At 40.8% G+C, this 20,971-nt stretch overlaps 1 protein-coding gene across 1 annotated transcript in view; it reads left to right on the top strand.

The window, feature by feature from the left end:
- The window catches only part of XRCC4 (X-ray repair cross complementing 4), a 61,767-nt gene extending 41,283 nt beyond the window's left edge, over positions 1-20,484 (top strand). Inside the window, exons 6-8 of the mRNA XM_042023040.1 lie at positions 15,242-15,408; positions 19,818-19,970; positions 20,352-20,484. Coding sequence (XP_041878974.1) covers positions 15,242-15,408; positions 19,818-19,970; positions 20,352-20,484 — 453 coding nt within the window. The remainder of the gene's footprint in view (positions 1-15,241; positions 15,409-19,817; positions 19,971-20,351) is intronic.
- The last annotated feature ends 487 nt before the right edge of the window (positions 20,485-20,971 follow it).

Genomic DNA, 20,971 nt, shown 5'->3' with positions numbered 1-20,971 from the left:
ATTGTTACACTCCAGTAGATAACAGCAAAATATAGAGACAGTAAACATGCTGCTTTTGCAAGTTTCAGTGTGCTCTGACATAATTAATGTTAACAGAAATTTGGATAGCAGTTACCTATTCTCTTTTGTTCCTTGGTACTCTTTTCAAGCAACATTTGCTGTAATTACCATCATCACTTTCCAATGGTTCATAGAAAGGGAAAAGAAATTATTTAGCAGCGTTGAGCATCCTTACTTAACTTCTAGTTATTTTAGCGGTTGTTTAAATGTTAGCCAGCCAAAAAAATCCAGCGAGCTCTGAGGTTGGTCTGAGTGGTGTTGGCTACTGGCTACAGGATGCTAGTCTTGCAAAACATGAAGTAATATTTTTCATTTTGCAAGTCAGGCGCAGGATAAGGGATATCTCCACTCCTTTTTTTTTTTTTTTTTTTTTTTTTTTTCTTCTTTTAATGAATTCTTATACTTTGGGGTTTTGGCAGCAAAGAGCTGTTCCCGTGAGCAGTGCTGCTGCTCTGGTTCATCTCTGGCTCATGTTTGTGTGGGCTGGTGTGGTCACTAACACTATTTTGCTTCCCAGCTTGGGCTGTTTCACTCTACCAGTGTCATTCCAGTTCAGCTGCGTGGGGCTTGAAAGCACCCCTTCCTCCAGCTTACATCTGAGGATAAATAATCACATCTCGTGTGTTTAAGCCAGCTGTCCCAGAGTGTGGAACAGCTTCTTCTCCAAAGTCTCCTTGTAGATACCCGTGCTCTTTGTGTGCACAAGGTGGGATGTGCTCAAACGAGCAGTTTCCTTGTACGTCCCTAAGAAAACCTTGGTGTTAACTCTGGTGGGAAGCAAGTTCAGTGATCAGTTTTGTAGTTCCAGAAACAGTGGTGGTTGGGCTCTTGTTTCCTCAGGCAGGGGTTGTTTTAGGGCCAGGCTTTTGCAGGTCTGTGGCTGAGCAGGCAGTGCAGGAGGCTGCTGAGAACCTCAGCAAGTTATATTTAGCAAAGTGGAGATAACTGCTCTCCTGAGGAGAGCTCAGACCATGTAAGTACTTGTTTTATCCCAAAAAAGAACCTACATGAACACGTCAGGCCTGTTTAGCTCCAGACATGCCATTGTCTCACCAAGCACTGTCCGTGTGACAGTGAAATATTGATGTAAATTAAGAAAAATTACAAAATTAAACTTCTTACCACTCTCTCTGTGCGCAGAGCTCAATGTAGGGTGGTCTTGCAGTCTGGGATTCCATCACAGCTTCCTGGGCAGGGCTTTCCCCAGGTCACCAGAGCCAGATCCTGCCCTTGGAAACGGTTGAGTTCTCAGTGGTTCTTGACAGACACATCCCTTTAGATCTTATTTGGCCCATAATTTTAGAATAGTGACCTTTTTTTTAATGCTGATAACTGCTGGTTGACATGTGACACTAAAAGACATTTTGTGCTTTAAAGGAAAAATTACCTCTCCATCTTTAGCTATTGCTTGCATTTGCTGCTGGGTATCTTCTTTTCCAGCTTGTTGCTGACTGAAATATATGTGTTCATTGAGTTTTGCCTTTTTTATCACCTGAATGTATGCATTGTTTTCGGGTTGGTGTTTTTTTGTTGTGGTTTGTTGGGTTTTTTGTTTGTTTGCTTTTTGGGGTGTTGGTTTGTGGGTTTTTTCTTATTGATCATGTTAAACAGCACTAGCTCAGCCAGATGTTCTTTAAGGTGATCCCACTGCTAGTATTTTATTGTTCTGAAGTAAATAAGGTAACAATATTACTATCTTAATATTATATTATATTATTATCCTAGTAAGATGTTGCCTTAGTGTCCTAATAAAACAATATGGGTGCCTAAAAATCAAGCCAAAGCCAAACAAAACCACAAAATCTCAGTATTTTCTGGTTCATAAGAAAGCTTTAATTCTACTCCTGTAGATTTCAGAAAATTCATAGTCCCTTTTGCACTGGTTTGCTGGCATGTAAAACTGAAGAAAATAAAATACAACAGAGTTGAACAGTGGTGTTTTTCCTCCACTGAAATTACTGCAAAGATGAAATTAAATTCTGAGGTTCTTTCCCACATTGAGCCATTTCTGTGATAAGGGAAGTGTTCTGCTGTTGGCCTCTGACAAACAGCTGGGGCCATCCAGAGGGAGGCTGTCCCTGCCGCTGGGTTGGGAGGCTGCAAAATTAAGGAGACTTCACTCTTTTTGCTGGATCCCCTGGAAATTATTGTGTTCTGCACATAAAATGCCCTGATGTGGCTTTTTGGTGCCTCATCTGAGCACCTCATGTTGTAAAACATCATCCCATGAAGTCTCCAGTTGTGCTCTATAGGATCCAAAGTGTGAGAAAGAAATGTTTTCCTTCATCCAGGGTTGGCTTGGCTAAAGAAAACATTAATTCTCTAAATACTTTGTCATGAAAACTTTTGAGAACGGTATTATGCGGAAAGGAAAGTAAATGTTTTGTTTGTGTTGCTAGCAACCAGTTTAGTGTAACTTTTTTATCTGTGAACTATATTTCTTTTGCAGATGAGAATTTATAAGATTTCAGGGAAAAATATTCCCTAATTGCATCCATTCCAGTTTTTGATCTGAGTAAAAACTTCCATTGCAAAAAGACGAATTTTAATTGCATTCATTTTAAGAATTAGGTAAAGGATTTAAAATGAGGGGGTTTTTTTTGGTCTTTCGATAGATTCAGGTGATTTGCAGTTTCAGAAAACCTGTTTTTATTTGAATTATTATTGGAACTTAATAGAGGTTTCCTGAATGCAAAGTTGTCGATGCCTTTTATCATGATAATAATCCATATTGGAAAATTACTTGCTGGAATTGAAATTGTAGTGCCCATGAAGAGATCTGAGATAGAACTTAATAATTACCTTGTATCAGTCAAGATGAAGTGATATTTGATCACTCAGGAATGACCTGTGATCAGTCAATCCTCTGAAATGGCCTTTACCTATGGAATAATGAAAAATAATTTAATTATTCTTACTCATGAATTACTCTTAATCATGATAGAATATGTAGTTCTGAATGGAGTCACACAATGGTTCCTCCAGACACTTTTGGGAAAAATGGCCCCAAGGACCATCAGTTTGGGGTTCAAGATGTGCTGCTGCTCCTGCTGAACCTGGAAATGGTTCAAGCTTGAGCTGTCCTCCTAGTGTCATAATTTCATATGAGAGCTGGGTTTGCCTCATGGCTCCTTGTTGGGACCACTGTGGTCACAAACACTTCACTGTTGTTGGAGTTATTCTTGTGACAAAAGACGAGGGAAGGTGCATGCTTAAACCCACCTCCAACCAAGTGAGAATCTCTATTAGCTGTAAAAATTTACATCCTGCTATTACTAGGTTGTGTGGTCTAGAACAAGTGTTGGTTGTCAAATTTCTACCTCTCTGACAGTGTTTTACAAGGAAATTCAGGCAAGTACTCCTTGATTTTTAAAAATACTTCTTTCATTCTTATTTTTCTTAAGGCTTAACTTAAAATAGTGTCCTAAGGGCTGATGAAAGTAAACAATATGAATAGGGATGTAACTGTAGGGAGAGAAAAATCAGTAAAGTTTTTTTCACCTGCATTGCATTCCTGAACCTGAACTTGTGCTGATTTCTTTCTATGTGAAAATAAGATTCTGGCTTTTTTTTGTTTCTTTAGGCTCTTGGATGGAAAGAAGTGTTCTACTTGTGTCTTGATAATTTATAGAAGTGTTTATGTCCTTCTATGAACTCAGCACTGCCTGGAATTTTGGCTCTGCTGGTTTTGTCATGTTCAGTACATATATCTCGTGATGCATTGAGTATTTCTATGTTTGTGGGTGGGGCACAGCATACACAGATGTTCAGATTGCTCAGATTAGGTGCACAATCTTCAATCTCTTGCCTTTTTTTTTTTTAAATAGAGTAACTCCATTCAATGAAGTTTTTACTAAGTATCTAGTTGTTTGGATCATGAAGGCTTTAGCACGTGGCTGTCAACATCCTGAAGGGATTTTTTTTTCAAACAAAGGTTAAAATACCATCCTGAAAACAGTCTATGGTTGTTCTAAATGAGTGTAGTGTTATTACTCACACTGGAAAATTGTTTGTAGTGCTTAGCTGGGAACACTTTTATATTTTGCCTCGGTCTAGGCATTATCTCATGCTTATTCACGTGGTTATACATTTACTTTCCAAAAAAAAAAGCAAAAAAAAGGAGTCGTGTGCAATCCTGGAGCTGTTTACTGCCAGCATATTCGGGGGGAATCAGACCCAGATTACTGCAAAATGCTGGCACGTCAGCTCCAAGGGTGTATTCACCAAGCACTTTATAGTTTCCATTACTTCCCAAGCCTAAAGGTCAGTGTTTGAAGGGAAGTAGCTCCCAAGACAAGTTGTCTTCATATCTGACAGTTATTACTCCAGACATTTCAGTTGTGCTTTACTGCAGTTTTTAAAGAAAAGCTGCAGTCTGGGCTTCACATGTAGGAATAGGATCAGTTGACAGGTAGAATTAAAGTGCTCCCATTATGCAGCTCATGATGTGGTGGTATTTTTTTTTAATCTAGGGAGTATTAATCATTTATATTTTGTTACCTTGGAACCTTTACTGACAGTAATATCACCAGCACTCCTGCAAGTCTTGCTTTTATTTTGGAGATCTTTGGGTGAAAGCACATTTATATGGGTCTACCTTTCATAATGTTTGTAGAAACTTCTCTGGAGGTTTCATGGGGCTTTTTTCAGTGTTTCATGTTCATGCTACATATGCTTTGTGACTGTTCAGAAAAAGAGCTTCACTCTGGTCCTTTAAACATTTTACTTAAATAAGTTTTGGTTTTTTTTCTGGAATAATTTTTGAATTGGAAACCTGGACACAAATGAAGAATATTTGAAAAAAAAAAGAAAGCAACCAACCCAAAAGCCAATAGATTAAATTAAAAATCCTTGGCAGGTATCCTTTCATACTTTTGGGAGACTCAAGCCTCAAACTCAAGGAAGTTGCTGTGTACTAAGTTTGTGTGCCAGCTGTTTTATGGTAATGGCCCATGTTCTGTTCTTAGCCTCTAGGAAATAAATTCTGATTTAAGCTATCTCATAAGGCTTTCCCTCTGAAATCTAAATTAACACAGTTGTGAACTGTTCATGCATTTAAGCCCTGAGACCCAAATCCAGATGTTATGTCTAGAGTCTATTGTATTATTGCCACACTATAAATTACATGAAAAACAAGGAAGAAAACAAGTTTAGATCTCCAAGAAAAGCTCATTTCCTAATTCATTTAGGGCAGGTTTTAAAAATAATAAAAAGTGCAAGTGTTTTACCTTGCTTCCTAAGGAAACAAAGCTTATGTGGTCATGCTGTGTGCCTCTGCTGACTGCCAGCCTCTTACCTCCTCCCCTTTCCCCCCAATAACTTCTGAAACTCCTGGACAATTTCAAACAGATTTGACAGGAGTAAAGGTCTCAAAGATATCAGGTTCCTACTAGTTTCATGGAAATAGGTGCCTGGATGGAGAAAAAGAGACCCTATTCATGTGCCTGCTTTGGAAAAAGCTGTGGAATGAGATCAACTGTATTATTAGACACTAGCAAATCCTCACGGGAGAGAGAAGTTATGAATGCATTAAATAAGGGAAAAGCTTTGACTGGATTTCTCACCTTTTTAGACATGAGGGGATCCAGCAAAAGAGTCACAGCCATAGGAAACCAGCCTTCAGTAGTTCCATTGCTCACAGACCTGCTGCCTGCTCAGCGAGGTGGGAACGCATCTGATCCTGCCTGGAGCCGCGGAATTAATGAGGGAAAAGATGAAAAAAATACAGGCCCTTTAAGGGTGTCCTGCTTCAGTCCTCTTTGTAAGCTCACTTCAGAGGCAGAGGGGTAGCAGGGAGTTGAATGGACAGTATTGCCTGGAGTACAGAAGGGAATGATAAAAGAGGAGAAGCACAGAAGAGAATAAAGCATTTGGGGTGCATGCATAAAATGCAAACCTGCCAGTTTTTGTGTGGTGAGATAGAAGTTTAAAAAAAAATCCAACAAAATGCTTGAATTGTTGGTTCTTTACATAATCATGTTATCACTGTTTGTGGAACTATAAGGTATAGTTGCCTGTTCCATATTTATTGTTCTAAAAAGTAACTAGTGCACCTGAATTTTATAGATTCTTGCCTTTGGCTTTTTTTAGTCCAGTAGCTTTGATTTTTTTTTTTTTTTAATTGGTGAAGTGAAACAATTTATGTGATTACCATTGGGGGGGGAAAAAAAAAAGGAAAAAAAGTGGAAGAAATACCTGATGTTATGGTTGCTGAGTATTATCCCTGCAGTGTATTTCTTATTTTCTCAGTGTATTATATCCAGTGTATTTCTTATTTTAAGGGATTCAGTTGCACAGTGGTAAAGAAACATTGGTGTGGGGGAGAAATTAGTGGCAGCTTTCTGTGGCTTAGCACCTTGAGAGATGAGCATTTCTGTAGTGCAAATGCTTTGCATCTTCACTCACTTCATGCCTTTTTTGGGAATATATCTCACTTTTTACAAAGATAGATTTGGGTCTTGCATATATGTATTTTTTAATATATATATATATATATATAAATATATATGTATGTGTAGGTTTAAGGTTAGAGGAGGAACTGCTCTCATGAGCAGAATTTTTTATAGTAAGTTTGAAAAAATTGTTACAGAGGACTTTGAGGCAGTGGAACCACAGCCTGGGTAGATCCTGACCAGACCATGCCACAGCTGTCAAAATTCAGTAGCTAAAGACCCTTTCAGCCTGGGTGGGATTAAGCTTCACAGAAGTAGCTGATTGTATAGATACATGAAATGTGGTGTTTCTGAGGAGTGTAGAGATTAAACAAGGAAGTTTTCCAAAGGCTTTAAGGAATGACACATAGATAAAATGCCATTCATGAGAGAAATCCATTAGTTCCTTGCTTAATAGGTGTTTTTGGTACTCTAACCTATTTACATGGCTTTTTTTTTTTCTTGCTGGGTGGGGGATATTCAAGAATTGTCTGATGTTCTTACTGTTTTAATTTACCATTTTTCATTCCAAAACTGTCTGAAAACCAGGCATCCTAAGGTGTAGATAATCCCTATGCCCTGGTGATTCTTACACGGGGTACATGTGACAGGGTTAAATGAAAGAAATGAAACATGCAAATAGATTTTTGTGACGTTTGAAGACAGTATTAAGATCCGTGTCTGTTTTCTGTGGATTTTCACTGTCTGCTTCGACAGAGTTTATATTTGAAATTAAATGTGCAGTCCTGGGCATTCACAGCTAAGAAATGCAAGCTGAAATTGGGAGGAAGGTTGTGTGATCTGAGGGATAGAGAAAATAACATGTCCATAGCCAAAGCTACATAGAGCTTCAGTCCAACAGAAAGAATACTGAGAAATTTATTTATCTATAAGTTATGGAGTCTGAACATGACAGAGGGAGAAGAGCACTGGGAATAGAGTATGTCTGAGAACAAATGGATACAAATTGAGCGTGTGTGTGTGTTTAGGAGACAAATCAAGAAAAAAATAACCCAGCCAGACTAATGAGATGGGGAAATTTTTGAAAAATTAAATTCCTCTGTGAGGGGGTTTATGTGACACTATTTCTTGTGATTGCACAGAATTGCAGGTCCCAGGAAAATGATGTTCAGGTTTTGATAAAATATCAAAAGTCTCAAAGAAGTGGTCATCCTCCTCTTTCCCAGAGCCAGGCAGTGGTGCGTGTTCGGAGAAAGAGGGACAGGAGCCATAATCCCACAGTTCCCAGTGGGATGTAGTGGAAAGGTGGTTGGTTAACTGTGAGGTCAGTGAAGGCTCTGGAGAGGTTGTGTGGGCTCAGTGCTTGGAGCTTTCCAGTTCCCAAGTGGAGGAAGCCCTGAGCAGCCTGGCCTGACCAGGAAAGGGGAAGGGGTTGGGCTGGAGACCTCCAGAGCTCCTTCCCGGTCAGTGACTCCACAAAGAGCTTTCAGAGCCTGCTGCCAGTTCAGCCTATGCTGAGCATAAAGGTTGATGAGGGATGGAAGGAGTAACAGAGCCTTGTTAGTCCTTCTGGGGACGGGTATCAGTGTGTTCTAGTACCTGGTGATGTTCCCAATTTCTCCGTAGTTTCCTCTACAGGTGCATGCTCCTTGCACCACAGTCCTTACGGGGCCCAAGGTGCCGTGAGTGTGTGGGGTTGAGGGCACGAGAAACAGTGGAGCACTCTCCAAAAAGTATTTGGGAACTGCTGCCATGCCAAAATAAAGGGAAGCCAGAAGGAATTTAATTTCCAGTGGACATGAAGCTAATAGGATGGCAATTTGGAAGGTTTCTGCAGCGTGTGGTAAAAACCTGAGAGAAATGTCAATCACTGATGTCAGCTGTTTTGCTCTAGAATAGATGTAATGCCTTCGTCAGGGGGGAAGTTTGTTGCAGGCCGGGTTTTTGTGTTAAACTTGTTTTTTGTAGTTGGTGATCATATTTTTACACCGTCTGATGTAACCTGCCAGATTTCTTGGCTTCCGTGGAGCTGTGTAATTTTTTCTAGCTTCCTAGAGTTTGCTGTTACAAAAGCAACTTCTGCTTTCACGTTGTCACCACTGTATTGTGCAAGTCCAGTGTACTTGTTTTATTACCACACCCAGGGATGTCATAGTTACTGCTGAATGATTTCCCTGGAGATAATAGTGGCACAGCTTTAAAAAATCAAGACCACTCACTGATTGACTTAAGAAATAAAAATGGTATAATGCTTTCCAGATTGAAGCTTGTAACAATACTTTCTTTGTGTAAGTGTCAGCATCATTCATTTGTAGGTCATATTCTTTAACCCTGTACATGAATTTTCATTAACATTTTTCTCTTTTAAATTCTTAGGTATTTTCGTAGCGAAAGCTTTTTTTTTATCCAAGTGTTGATTCTACCTTATTTCAGAGTCTGTGTGCCTGTGGAGTAGGAGAGGTAGCTGACATTTAACAGGGAATCACAGCCTGTCTTGCTAGAGCTCCAGCTCGCGACTGAGAAAAGAAAGTTGCTGTATCTCACATGTAAGGCCCAACCTCCTTTTGTGCTAATTCCTCTGGAATTAAATTAATTCAAGTTTAATTAGTTTTAATTAAGACATTCAGTGGTTCTGTCCTGAATGTTATGGCTGATGTCTGACTCTGTAGTGAAGGATTTGCTTTCAGTACCAGCAGTAGACAGGGGCACTGGTGGGTGACTTCAGGGTAGTTCACCTGTACAGCTTTTAACACCTTCTCCTAGCAGGAGTTTTCTAGGTAGCCACAGAGCTGGTAAGGAGTACTGGGGCACCTCGCCTACGAAAAGAGGCTGAGAAAATTGGGGTTGTTCACCCTGGGAAGGAACAGATTGTGTGGAGACCTCAGAGCACCTTCCAGGATCTAAAGGGGCTACAGGGAAGGGATTCTGCATTGGGAACTGGAGTGACAGGACAAGGGCGAATGGGTAGAAACTAAAAGAGGGGAAATTTAGGTGAGATATTGGGAAGGAATTGTTCCCTGGCAGGGTGGGCAGGCCCTGGCACAGGGTGCCCAGAGCAGCTGGGGCTGCCCCTGGATCCCTGGAGTGTCCAAGGCCAGGCTGGACATTGGGGCTTGGAGCAGCCTGGGATAGTGGGAGGTGTCCCTGCCATGGCAGGGGTGGCACTGGGTGGTCTTTAAGGTCCCTTCCAACCCTTCACATTCTCTGATTCTGTGATTCTGTGCTTGGAACAGGGCAGTGACAAAAGGTTTTGTTGTCGTGTGGATCTGCAGGGCTTTCCTGCTCCAGCACAGGGGTCACAGCTGCTTTCACAGACTGCAGGTCTCCGAAAAGCCAGACAGGGACTGCACAGCTGCTCTGTGCTGGTGGCCTGCTCTGGAATTTATTTTTTTCCCCGTCAAATTCTTCTTTAATATTTCCCTGGTGAAAGGATGTTGCTTAGGCAATACCTTGCAGGAAGCAGCATCTGTCTGCGAGGATGTAGGTGTTCCTGAGTGTGCTAGAACAGTCTGAAATGCTGTTTTAGGAGCAGAGCACAGGGATCTCTGTGTCTCACTCAGGGGCAGGAAGAGTGGAAGCTGAGTGAGCTGAATTAGAGCCTGTAACAGGTTGTACAGGGTTGACTTGTACAATTAAACCTCTATCATCCAGTTCACATGCTGGGAATATTTTAATTTCAAAATCAGACCTAAGTATCTGACAAGTGTGCTCTCTCTAAAAATTATTTGTTAATTAGTTTTCAAAACAGAGAAGGAAAAAGTGAAATACTCTGGGCTAAGATTTAATAGGAGAGAGAGAGACTCACAAACACACACAACATATATATCCATAAATATATCTGTATCTATCTACCTGTATATCTGCTATACCCTGGCAGGACAACAAAGGACAGAATCTATCTAAATATTTATTTTTTCCACCTTGCGGAAGTGTAGAAGTCCTTGTATATATATTATGGAAAAAAAAATACTGTTAGAAAGGGTTGTTAGAATACTTTACTAATACAGAGAGAAATCATGACCAGCAAAGCAGATGTAATGAGAATTTCCAGCATGGTTTTTTTTTTCTTATAGACATAATGAAAAATTGTTGTTACTGGAAATCAGCCCACTGTTAGTGCTTAGCTTCAAGAGACGTTGCTGTCTGAATGGCTCCTCCTTTCAGTGCATAACCTCTGATAATTATTGCCTTAGGTATGATAACTCTTATTTTTAGTGGAGTGTAGTAATGCAAAGGTTATATAGCAGATATATATTATTTAATGCAAAATTAAAATTCGCTCTATACAAGGAAGTAATTTTCAGTTTTGGAAGCTTCTGTGAAAAATGTGTTGTCTCTTTTTAATAACTTGTTTTCTTATGTGAAACACATCAAGTGTAAGCATAAGAGGAATAATTATTTGAGAAGCTTTTCAGTTATTTCTGAAATATTTTGTGTCTTATGGTTGACATCACTTCTTTCTTCATCTCTAGGAGACAAACAGTGGGCAGGGTGAGAGGTCAGAGGAAAATGACATTTTTGTCACAGGCTTCTAGTTCTTGTTTTTATTTCTTAAGCTTAAAATACAGGCCTGGTGAATGCATAGGGACTCTGATTTCTGATTAAGGGAACACAGCTTTCTAAATGGTTCTGTGTTCATCTTCCTGTGCCTTTAAAAAATTAAAACTTGAAAAAAAAAATCCCAACAAACAACAAAACAGATACTGAAGGCCAGCAGTGTATCAGTCACAGTCAGTCTGTTGTCCCCTGGGACCTCTACCAGATCTGCTCCTTCTCTGTATAAATGAAGTGTCTACTGCTTCGGTGTTTTACATAATGTTTTCTTGAATGATCTGAAAGGGGAAGTAGAAAGCACATTAGTTACATCTGCAGATGGTGCAGGGCCAGAGAGCTACAGCAGCTGTAAGGATGTCGAGAAATTTAAATTCATCCAGGGAGCAGCAACGTGCAGGAATTTACAAAGCTAACAAAAAATTTAAAATTCACCAATACCAATTTACAAAACCACCTTGGAAACGTGATCCAAGCCAAAGACATGTTGCTTGTCAAATTAGCTGAGTGAGGTGTTAATGATGTTTTCTTTCGCTCCTGCAGTAAGCAAGAGCTGTTTATCTTGATATCCCACCCAGTTAACTGTTTGTTATGGTATCCTGATCTTTAACCACTTCCCCTGCATCTCCCTAGAACTGTTTGCAGTTTCCCTACTGTGGTTTTGGCGATGAAGGACAAACAACTGGACTGTTTCTTGGTTTAGTTGCAAGGAAAAACTTAGCAGTGTGTGGGAAAAACTAACATCTCCTTTTTAATGATATATTTTTTTCCCCCCACAACTCTTTAATTTTAATAGAATTCTGTCTGCAGTTTACACCGTCTGTCCCAAATTCAGAGTCCTTGGATATAAAATTGTGTTGTTTCGTCATCTTCTCCTCTACCAATCCACTTTCCAGTTTGGGATGCCAGCAGGTCCCCAGAGCAGAACTGCCCCGAGATTTCTTTTTTTTCTTTAGGTTGTTTTACTCCTACTTTGGGAATTCAGTCGACCTGGCTGCTTTTCTGGCTTATCAGCAGGTCCACAAAGGTCTCTGTGTGTTAAACAGGTGCTGTGAAACAATTCCAAGCTGCAGGAGCAGCCTCGGGGAAGGGGTTTTTGGTGCACTTTGTGTGGCACGCTGTGTGAGGGAGGCAGGATTGCGGAATGACAGGGTGCTCTGGGATGGAAGGGACCTTAGATCTCCTCTCGATCCACTCCCTTTTCATGGGCAGGGACACCTTCCACTCTTCTGGGGCTGTCATGGTAGTTTGGGTTTAATTAGGGCTGTATCCGTAATTCTGTGTTTCCCTGGAGGCAGCTGGATAATGAGCTCCCCGCAGCACGTTATCCTAAATTACGATGAGACGACTGGGGGAGGAGGGAAGATACGGAAGAACACTTGTTTTGCAGAAACCTTACTGTGTTTGTCTTTTTTTAGTGGATTTGTCAGCACCTGCGTGATAAATTTAAGCCTCCTGGTGATGGGCTTGCTCTGCTCACCTTTTGTGGGCCTCCTAGAGATGGTCCACAGGTCTCAGTGACACAGAAAGCAGGGCAGTGAAGTTTATTGTGATAAAGTGGGCAATAGTCAGTTGCTTTGCATAAAGACTGAATTAAAGGCTAAACTAAAGATTAACTGTCAGTGTTGGACTCCAGCACCTGCAAGGATGGGCACATTCTCTGTGTCCCTGTAGCAGTGTGAGGTGTTTTTTTTTTATAATTATAATTGCTTTTGGAGTGTCTACTGTGTGTCTGGCATGACTTTGGTTGTGCAGTGGTACCAGGCTTTCAGAATAAATCTATTGCTATTCACTTTAACCTGTTTTGAGATTATGCATATTTTATTCTTTTTGTGCAGTGAAAACTGTAATTTGTTTGTCCTGATTAAACATATTTTCCTATACCTGATCTCAGTTGAATATATTAAGGCAAAAGACAAAAATGATGTGCTCTCCTTGCTATTTCCTTCACAGTGAAAGATTGTGATTCTTCTTATCTGTGCTACTGTGCCTCTCTATCTCTGTGAATTCTTTATCCAAATAGCGTGGTGGTGGCTTGCAAGTGATGAAAAACAGTTTCCTTTACACGAATGTCCATCTTTGTTACTGCTGTCAGACAGCAAGTGTGATATTCAGGGGATGCACTCCAATCTGTGGGCTACTGATAGTGTAATCTAATTTCCAAAAATAAATTAAAAGCATCTTTTCATCTGTAGCCATCAGATGTACGTCAGCTAAAGACAACAACGCTTTAGAGACAGCACATGCGAATTTGGTGGCTAATTGGAAATTAAACCTTTCGGTTTCCCACATTTTCTGATAGACTGACCTTGCTGAAGGAGGTCAGGATGGTATCATGTGTTGCGGCAGAGACTTCCACAGATAAAAGGTCTGAGTGGAGGGCCTGTTACTTGTTTCAAACATTGCCTTTGGAGGGTTTGTGAGCAGTTTCTACTAGGCCTTTTTCAGTCCAAATTTATGCATGGTATTAGTGAAACTTGCATTTAAAAAAAGAGTTAACAAACAACAGGTATTTTTTTAATCAATGTATTTTATGTAATTTTCCATGCCCTCCCAAGTAAAATGGGGAAAAAAATAAATCAAACTGCGTTTCTGATTTTAATAGATGAGGTGCCACAACACAGAGTGAACCCTTCCCTGGCATGTACCACTTACATTGATGTATTTTTTAAGATGTTACAGCTGTGCATTCAAGTTGAAAAGATGGGTAATACTTCTATTCATAGAGAAATGCCGCAAAATTTATGTCAGTCTTTTTGATAATCACAGGATGCGAGAGAGGATGCCTTCTCCTTCTGTGTAACCCTCACCAGCTCGGTGTTTCTGCAGCAATTTCTAACCAAATCCAAGTACTTTCAATGCCTTTTTCCTGAAAGATCTGCTTCTGCTGCAGCTTCAGCTGGTCGAAGTCACAATTGTCTCTTCCACCCCACTCTGCTTTCTCAAAACCTCTTCTCTCAAGTATTTTTCTGTCAAGTCAGGCGAGTGCTGTTGCCTCTGGATGTGTAGGGGCTCAAAAAACGCTCTGGGGCTTCTGTAGGTTCTCACAGCTGCAGGAGTGTACCTCGAGGGGGCTCAGATTCTCCATCCTCTGGCCACTCCAGATCACCAAAGAACAGGCCCTTAATTCCTCATTTGCCTTTTTTAAGGTAACACATGTGACCCTCTTCAAACAGCCTCGAAATCCTTCTTCCACTGCCTCAAACTGTCGTGTTGGATGTTAATGTGTCCTCACCCAGCTCTGCGTGGTTATAGCTCAGCTGGCACAGGTTTGTATGTATGGCTGAGCTATTCTTCCTTTAACACGACAAAAACAACAGTTTTCTGTTGTTTCTCCCAGACCAGGCAAAACAAATCTGTTCAGATCTCTTGTATATCCTGTACAACATCCCCACTGCTGAAGAAACACAGTGGGTCATTACAGATCCTTTAATCTCACTGAGCTAACCAAATCCAAGCACTTTCAGCGACTTTTTCCTGAAAGATCTGCTTCTGCTGGTGAGGCTGCCTGTTTAATTGAAGGACTCCTTTTATGAGTAAGGACTTGCTGTCTGAACCCTGGAGGTGACAACTTGCTGGCTAGATTTTACATATTAGCTGCATAAATCCCAGAATCCCAGGGTATCTGGGGTTGGAAGGCACCTCTGGAGCTCACCCAGCCCAAGCCCCTGCCCAGCCCCAGGCAGGGTCCCCTGGAGCAGTGGCACAGGAACGTGTCCAGCTGGCCTTGGGATGTCTCCAGAGAGGGACACTCCAGGCCCTCCCTGGGCACCTGTTCCAGGCCTCTGCCCCTCCATGGACAGAAGCTCTTCCTCCTGCTGGGCTGGAACTCGGTGTGGTTTATTTTATGGCCACTGCTCCCCACCCTGTCCCTGGCAGCACAGAACAGAGCCTGGCACCATCCTCTGGCACCCTCGGAGGTGTTTGTATGGATTGATGGGATCCCCTCTCAGCTTTCCCTTCTCCGGCCTGGCCAGGCCCAGCTCCCGCAGTCTCTGCTCATCACAGAGCTGCTCCAGACTCCTCCTCAACATTGTGGCCCTCTGGAAATAATTAGCATGTAGATTATTCCACATATTCCTCCATTCTCTGTGTGACAAATTTGTTGCCTCCCTTTGAACTGGAGGACTGTAAGGTATTTCTTATGCTTATTAAATATGTATTCAAGTTTACTGGAGCAAAGCTTCAGTGAAGTTTCTTGTACAGTTGAAATAACTCATTATTTCCTTGTGTCCCAGTTCAGACTTGGATCTCTGAAGCTGCAGGAAGTCCCAAGCCCAGCAGAGGTGGTCAAGGAACTCATTGGTTACTGCCTGGACAGCCTGGGAAAGCTGCGGGCCAAAACTGAGCATCTGCAGAGAGAAAATGAAAGGCTCTTCAGCAACTGGAGTGATGTGGAGAGGAGGTGAGTTCCCAGGTGGATTCACAGGTGACACCTGAGAAGCTCAGCAGCAGTGGACAGAAATTTTTATGCACTTGAGATGTGCTTTGAGCTCAGTTACTCACAGCCCATGTAGCTGTGGATCTCCTCCCTTTGGCAAAGATGCAACTGATACTAAAAATTTGCAATTAAAGCTGGCTTTAGCTTCTGAACTAGAAAAAAAACCCCTAAACACTTCTCTTATCTGTGGAATTCGCTTGACTTTCTTTAGGAAGTCTTTTCCTTAACATTATTTTCTATAATTCTTGAGACTAGCAGTGTAAATCATTTACATTTTCGAGTGGGGAATAAGTTGCTGTTTCTTGCATCTGTTTCCCTTGTTGAAGCAGCCAGAATTGAAAATTGAGTGCAGTATTATAGGAAGAAGTATTATTTTGCAAGAGATTTTTCTAACTGCTATTGCAGTTGTGATCTGAATTGTGTGTCATTCTGTAGTGAAATAATCTGTGCTTGTTTCAGTGAGCATAAAACTCTTAGCACAGAGCAGTCAGAGATGTATCTTGCTTTTCGGTAGCTTCACCTGAAAAAAACCACACAATCTAGGAAGATTGATGACAGAATGCAGCTAATTTGCGTTAATTTACCTTGAAAAAGAGAGCCAGCTTTTGGGAGGAGTTAGTTTTGTTTCCCTCTCATTAAAATGAGTAACAGTTTCTCCTGACAGTCTCCCTGACAAGCAAAGGGCCTCCCTAAGAAGTGTTTTACTGCTTAACAGTGTAGTTGAACAATAGTGTATTGTATAACCCGTGTTCTGTACTGCATTACATGCTGATGTGTAAGAGGCATTAGTGCTTGTATCAATTTCCATGGTGGGGTGGCACTTTTACAGAGTTACCCCAAAGAAAAGGAGGAAAAACAAAAACCAGACCAAACAAACAAAAAAATAAAAATCAGAGTTGCGTGACAGACTTTGCTCTCATTGCAGGCTGGTGGGTTTCTGTAGCGTGTTTATAGCTGGAGCAGATTAAATGTGGCTTTTTCAGAATAAGCACTGAAGGTTTTATGGTCACCAGTCTTTGGCCATGTCTGTTAAATGTTAAATTTAAAAATCATTTTCGTTCAAGAAGTATTGGGCTTTTTGGTTTGGTGTTTTGGTGAGGTTTTTTGTTTGTTGTTTTTTTTTTTTTTTTTCCAATTTGGTTTGGCTTGGTGTTTTTTTAAATACTTTTTGCCACAGCCCAGTTCTACCCTGCTGCCTTCCTTTGCTGTTTTGGCTCCGAATGCTGTGAGTTGCCCCGAGCTGAACAATGCTGTGCCTGTCTTTGTTCAGGAGGCAGGATTTCAGGATTTACATCCTGCATCACTCACGGTGCTGAGTGGTGAAACATCAAATATGAGCACGTGGTGTGGAGATTTGTGCTCCCGTCTCGCCTGCAGCCAGGGCACGTCAGCTCCACAGCCCCTGCAGGTCCCTCTGCTCACAGCCTCTCTCCTCAGGACTTCTTTAGAATTAAAACAGACCTCTGAGAGGTGCTTTTGTGCCTGTTGGTCGTGGGGTGGAATAATTCAATCATCTCATTTCCATCTCTGGGTTCGAATTTTCTTCACCATCATGGAGGTTTTGGTGAGCAAGTGGCAGTCTGGGGATGAGTGAGTGAGTGTGTGTGCACACCTCAGGGATGGATGAGTTAAAATATCAGAACAGAAAAGCTGTTCTCTTTATTTTGTATAGAAAATTCAAGGCCAATTAGTTCTGGGCAGGCTGGACGGGGTTTGGAGCATCCTGGGATAGTGGAAGGTGTCCCTGCCCATGGCAGGGTGTGGAAATGGATGGGCTTTAAGGTCCCTCCAACCCAAACCAATCTGTGGTTCTGTAATAATGGAGGTGGTACATTTTAAGTAATAATAACCTGTAGCAAAATAATTCCCTGAACAAAAGAAATCAAATTTCTCGTTTGGGCGTGAGGTACGTATTTTGTTATCGGGCATCTAGAATTTGTGTAGACAAGCCAAATTCAAAATAGCTGCTAATTGATGTGGTGGTCAACTGCAGTGGCAGTGTATTTAAACCACAAGCAGATTATAAAAATGCAAGCTAGGTACTTTGGGCTTGAAACTGAGTCTTCAGCATTAGCTCATCAACATTCCATCCCACTGCCGGTGCTGGGGGAAGGGTGAATCTGAAATGCAAGGGAGCAGTGTTGTGAGATCCAGGAATTATTTTTGAGCACTGGGAACAGGGATGAATACCAGAGATGCTGAATTCTTTCCTTCATAGTGCTGGAGTGTGAAGGATGCCACTAACAATTAAATAAATGCCATTAAGTTGCATAGCTCACGTTCACCTCTGTGGAGCGTGTGTGATTGCTCTGTGTTGAGGCAGCACTTGAAATCTTGGTGTTTATTATTAATTCCTCAGTTTATTGTTTGTCATAGTCCCTAAGAGTGGCTACTTTCAGTGGGCTGTGCAGGATTTTGAAGGCTCACAACTTGCAAATACAGCATTAATGTGATACTTTTGTGATATTCAGTGCTTTTAGATGGAGTGTTTTGCCAAATTAATGTCATTTCTATGTCTGGAGAATGTATTTGGATGTGGATAATTTTTGAATAAAGTCAAAAAAAGGTGTTAATGTAAATGAAAACAATCATATAAGATTAACTGATGGGCATACTACTAATTGGTTTTGCCCAGAGGGAAGAGTTAATATTCTAATTCTAATATTCAAGATGCTAATTTTTTGCCGTAGAGACTGAAGAAATTGGCTAGTCTTGCAGTAGGTTTCTCCACTGTACTACTCACAGTCCAGGCAGCATCAGCTTTACTTCACTGGAAGTTTCCATTTACATGGGTTTTCATCAGGGGATGTCTTTGCAGCACTCTAGGGCCTCAGTGAAGTTATCTTAAATGGCATTTTTTTGGCCAAGTCAGCCACATTCCTCAATATTTGAACCAGCCTCAACTGCTCCAACACAAACCAGTGCCTTGGCAAAGTAAAGGCACAGAGCAACCACTTTCCCTGGTTTCTGTGTGGGAGAGAGGATTATTCTACAGGATTTGATACACACAAGATTAGCATATTTTAGACAAAATACTTTTTTCCCCCCCATTTTTATGTATACAGACATAATTAGTATCAAGCATGTCCAGGCTCTTCTGGGCCCTGCATGAGGGTTTATGATTCTTTGTGAATTGTCTATTTGTTCCCCACTAAACAGTTAACTTCCCTCTTGTAGGTGGAAAGTCTCCTGGTAGTTGATTAGTACCTATGATCTTTCATTTAGGAATTATTGAACTGATCTATATGGTAATGATGTTCTGCTATTTGCATTTAAATTAGATGAATTATTTATCAACTATCAAGCAGATCCCTAAAGCATTGCACAGTAGACTTAATACTTCATGAGATTTTTTTTTTTTTGCTATTGTCTTGCTTCTTACACCATAGATGGTTTTGATCTATGAACAAAATAATTTGTATTTCTGTAGGAAGTCTGTTGACATCTCTTACCTTATAAATTAATATTTTTAAAGTCTGTTACATGTCTGGGCTTAATAGCAAAATAAGCCTTCTAAACTTTTTTACAGCCTTGCACAGGTTGGTGAAAAAAATGTTTATAAGTCATGACTATTTCCTATATTTAGCAGGATCAGTAGAATTATCAAGTTGTTTATTTGCTTCTTGTGTACACAGCTAATAAAATGTTTGTGGTTCAACCCAAGGACGGAAAGGTTATGAAATATAAGAAGGAAATACAGAATTACATTTGCCACAAATCACTTGATTTTTTGTGCTCATGCTTGCTTGTATTCCAGGTTTGCTTATGAGGCTTTATACACCCATATTCTTGATTTAACACTTCCATTGTGCTTCCTTTTATTGACATTCCCAATATGCTGATACCCACAGGTGCCTAGTAAAACTTTTAAAAAGCCTGAAGAATGTTTTATCTGAAGATATTAGGAACTTCTAAATGCTTTCATTTTTTTTTCCTCTTCAAATATATTTCACACCAGTGTGTGGTCCAGATTTGAGACCTGTCAAGCTGAATCATATCTATTTATAATCTCATTATGTGCATCCTGCTAAGGTATGGCCACTGTGGGGATTCAGCATTGAAAATAAGGAACACTTGCCTATTTAAATTTTAGTTGTCTCAGATGGAGATGTACCCAAAAAAAACCCCAAAACCCCCCAAAAAAAGCGTGAAGAGAAAGTTTCCCATTTGGGAACTTTTCCCTTTTGGGAGCAGAGTTCATTGCACTTTTCTGTGGAAAAACAACAATAAAAAAGCTGCTTCTGGCCTGTTTCATATGGGAGGTGCTGGACTGGTGGTGCGTGGTTTGGAGTGCGGATTCCTGGCTGGCCTCACGACAGAATTTTCTTCCAGGAAACAGAAGAATTGGTGTAACAGTTAATTTTGTACTGCAGGCTGCAAAAATGCGTGGAAGCTAAAGAGGAGCTGGAGGCAGACCTTTACAGCAGGTTTATTTTGGTGCTGAATGAAAAGAAGGCAAAGATAAGAAACTTGCAGAAGTTGCTGAGTGAAGCTAAAGAGTCTGCAGTGGATGCCAAGTGTGCAAGGTATTCAATGTCTCTAGGTTTCCTGGTGTGGTACCTGCTGCATGTTTGAGTTCAGTTTCCATTTCCTTGGCCCTGATGGTGAGTGACAGTTCTTCCTGGCTGAGGGCTGGGTTATCCAAACCAATCCTGAAAGTCATAGAAGGGGAGGATTCTTTCTGGCATCCCTGCGAGCAGCAGCATATTGCTGTGGGTGCTGTAGTCAAGAAGTGAGTGTCTGATGGGTCTGTCCGGTTTTCTGCTGGGCTGCAGCTGATTTCCCAATCAGAATATGTCCCTGCTGTTTCCATAGGTGGTAATTTTGTACCCATTCTCCCTGAATTATTTAATTCCTTTGGGAAAAAGAAAAATCTAATATTTTTCCCATTATTTTAATGTTTTTAGGGATAGTATTGCTACTACTCAGATGGTAATAAAGAGAGAAAACAACTATGATGCCAGCACTGATGAGGAAAGTGAAAATCCAGCACGGGCCTCGTTGCCATCAGGTAAGACAGAAGGCATTGTCTTTGTGTGATATCACAGGCAGGCTTCATGTGAATAAACCTTAAGGAAGGCAAAATACTACCTGACAGATTGCTCTGTGACAGGCCAGCCAGCAAGCCTTAAAAATACCTCTCCTGAAGCAGAGTACAATACTGGCATTTTCAAATTAGAGAGAGGAGGTTTAAAAGCAAGTTGCACGAGTGAAGGCACTGTCATTTCTTGCAAAGTGACAAATTACACACTTTGCAGAACTAATGACAGTCTAACAGTATCTGAACCATCAACAATTCCACTTTAAATTCTAGGAATCATGATGTGTGTGCCATGATTGATAAAGTGTAAAAGGTAGCTCCTGACAGTTTCAATAGTATTTAAAAAGGGGAAAGAGAGGAGGTTTAACGGCTATAAAAAGAGTTGTGTGCATAAACGGAATGAAAATGTATTTATAGCAGAATCCACTTTAATTTGTCAGAGAATTTTTGGCCTTGTGAAGATGCTCATGAAACTTAATCTGACAC

Source organism: Corvus kubaryi, unplaced genomic scaffold (assembly GCF_017639235.1).
Source record: "Corvus kubaryi isolate FWS band 111438036 unplaced genomic scaffold, C.kubaryi_AGA036_p1.0 37236, whole genome shotgun sequence".
In the NCBI taxonomy this organism is placed as follows: Eukaryota; Metazoa; Chordata; class Aves; order Passeriformes; family Corvidae; genus Corvus; species Corvus kubaryi.
Note: the sequence above shows the minus strand (reverse complement) of the source record. Positions and strands in the feature narration are given on the sequence as shown.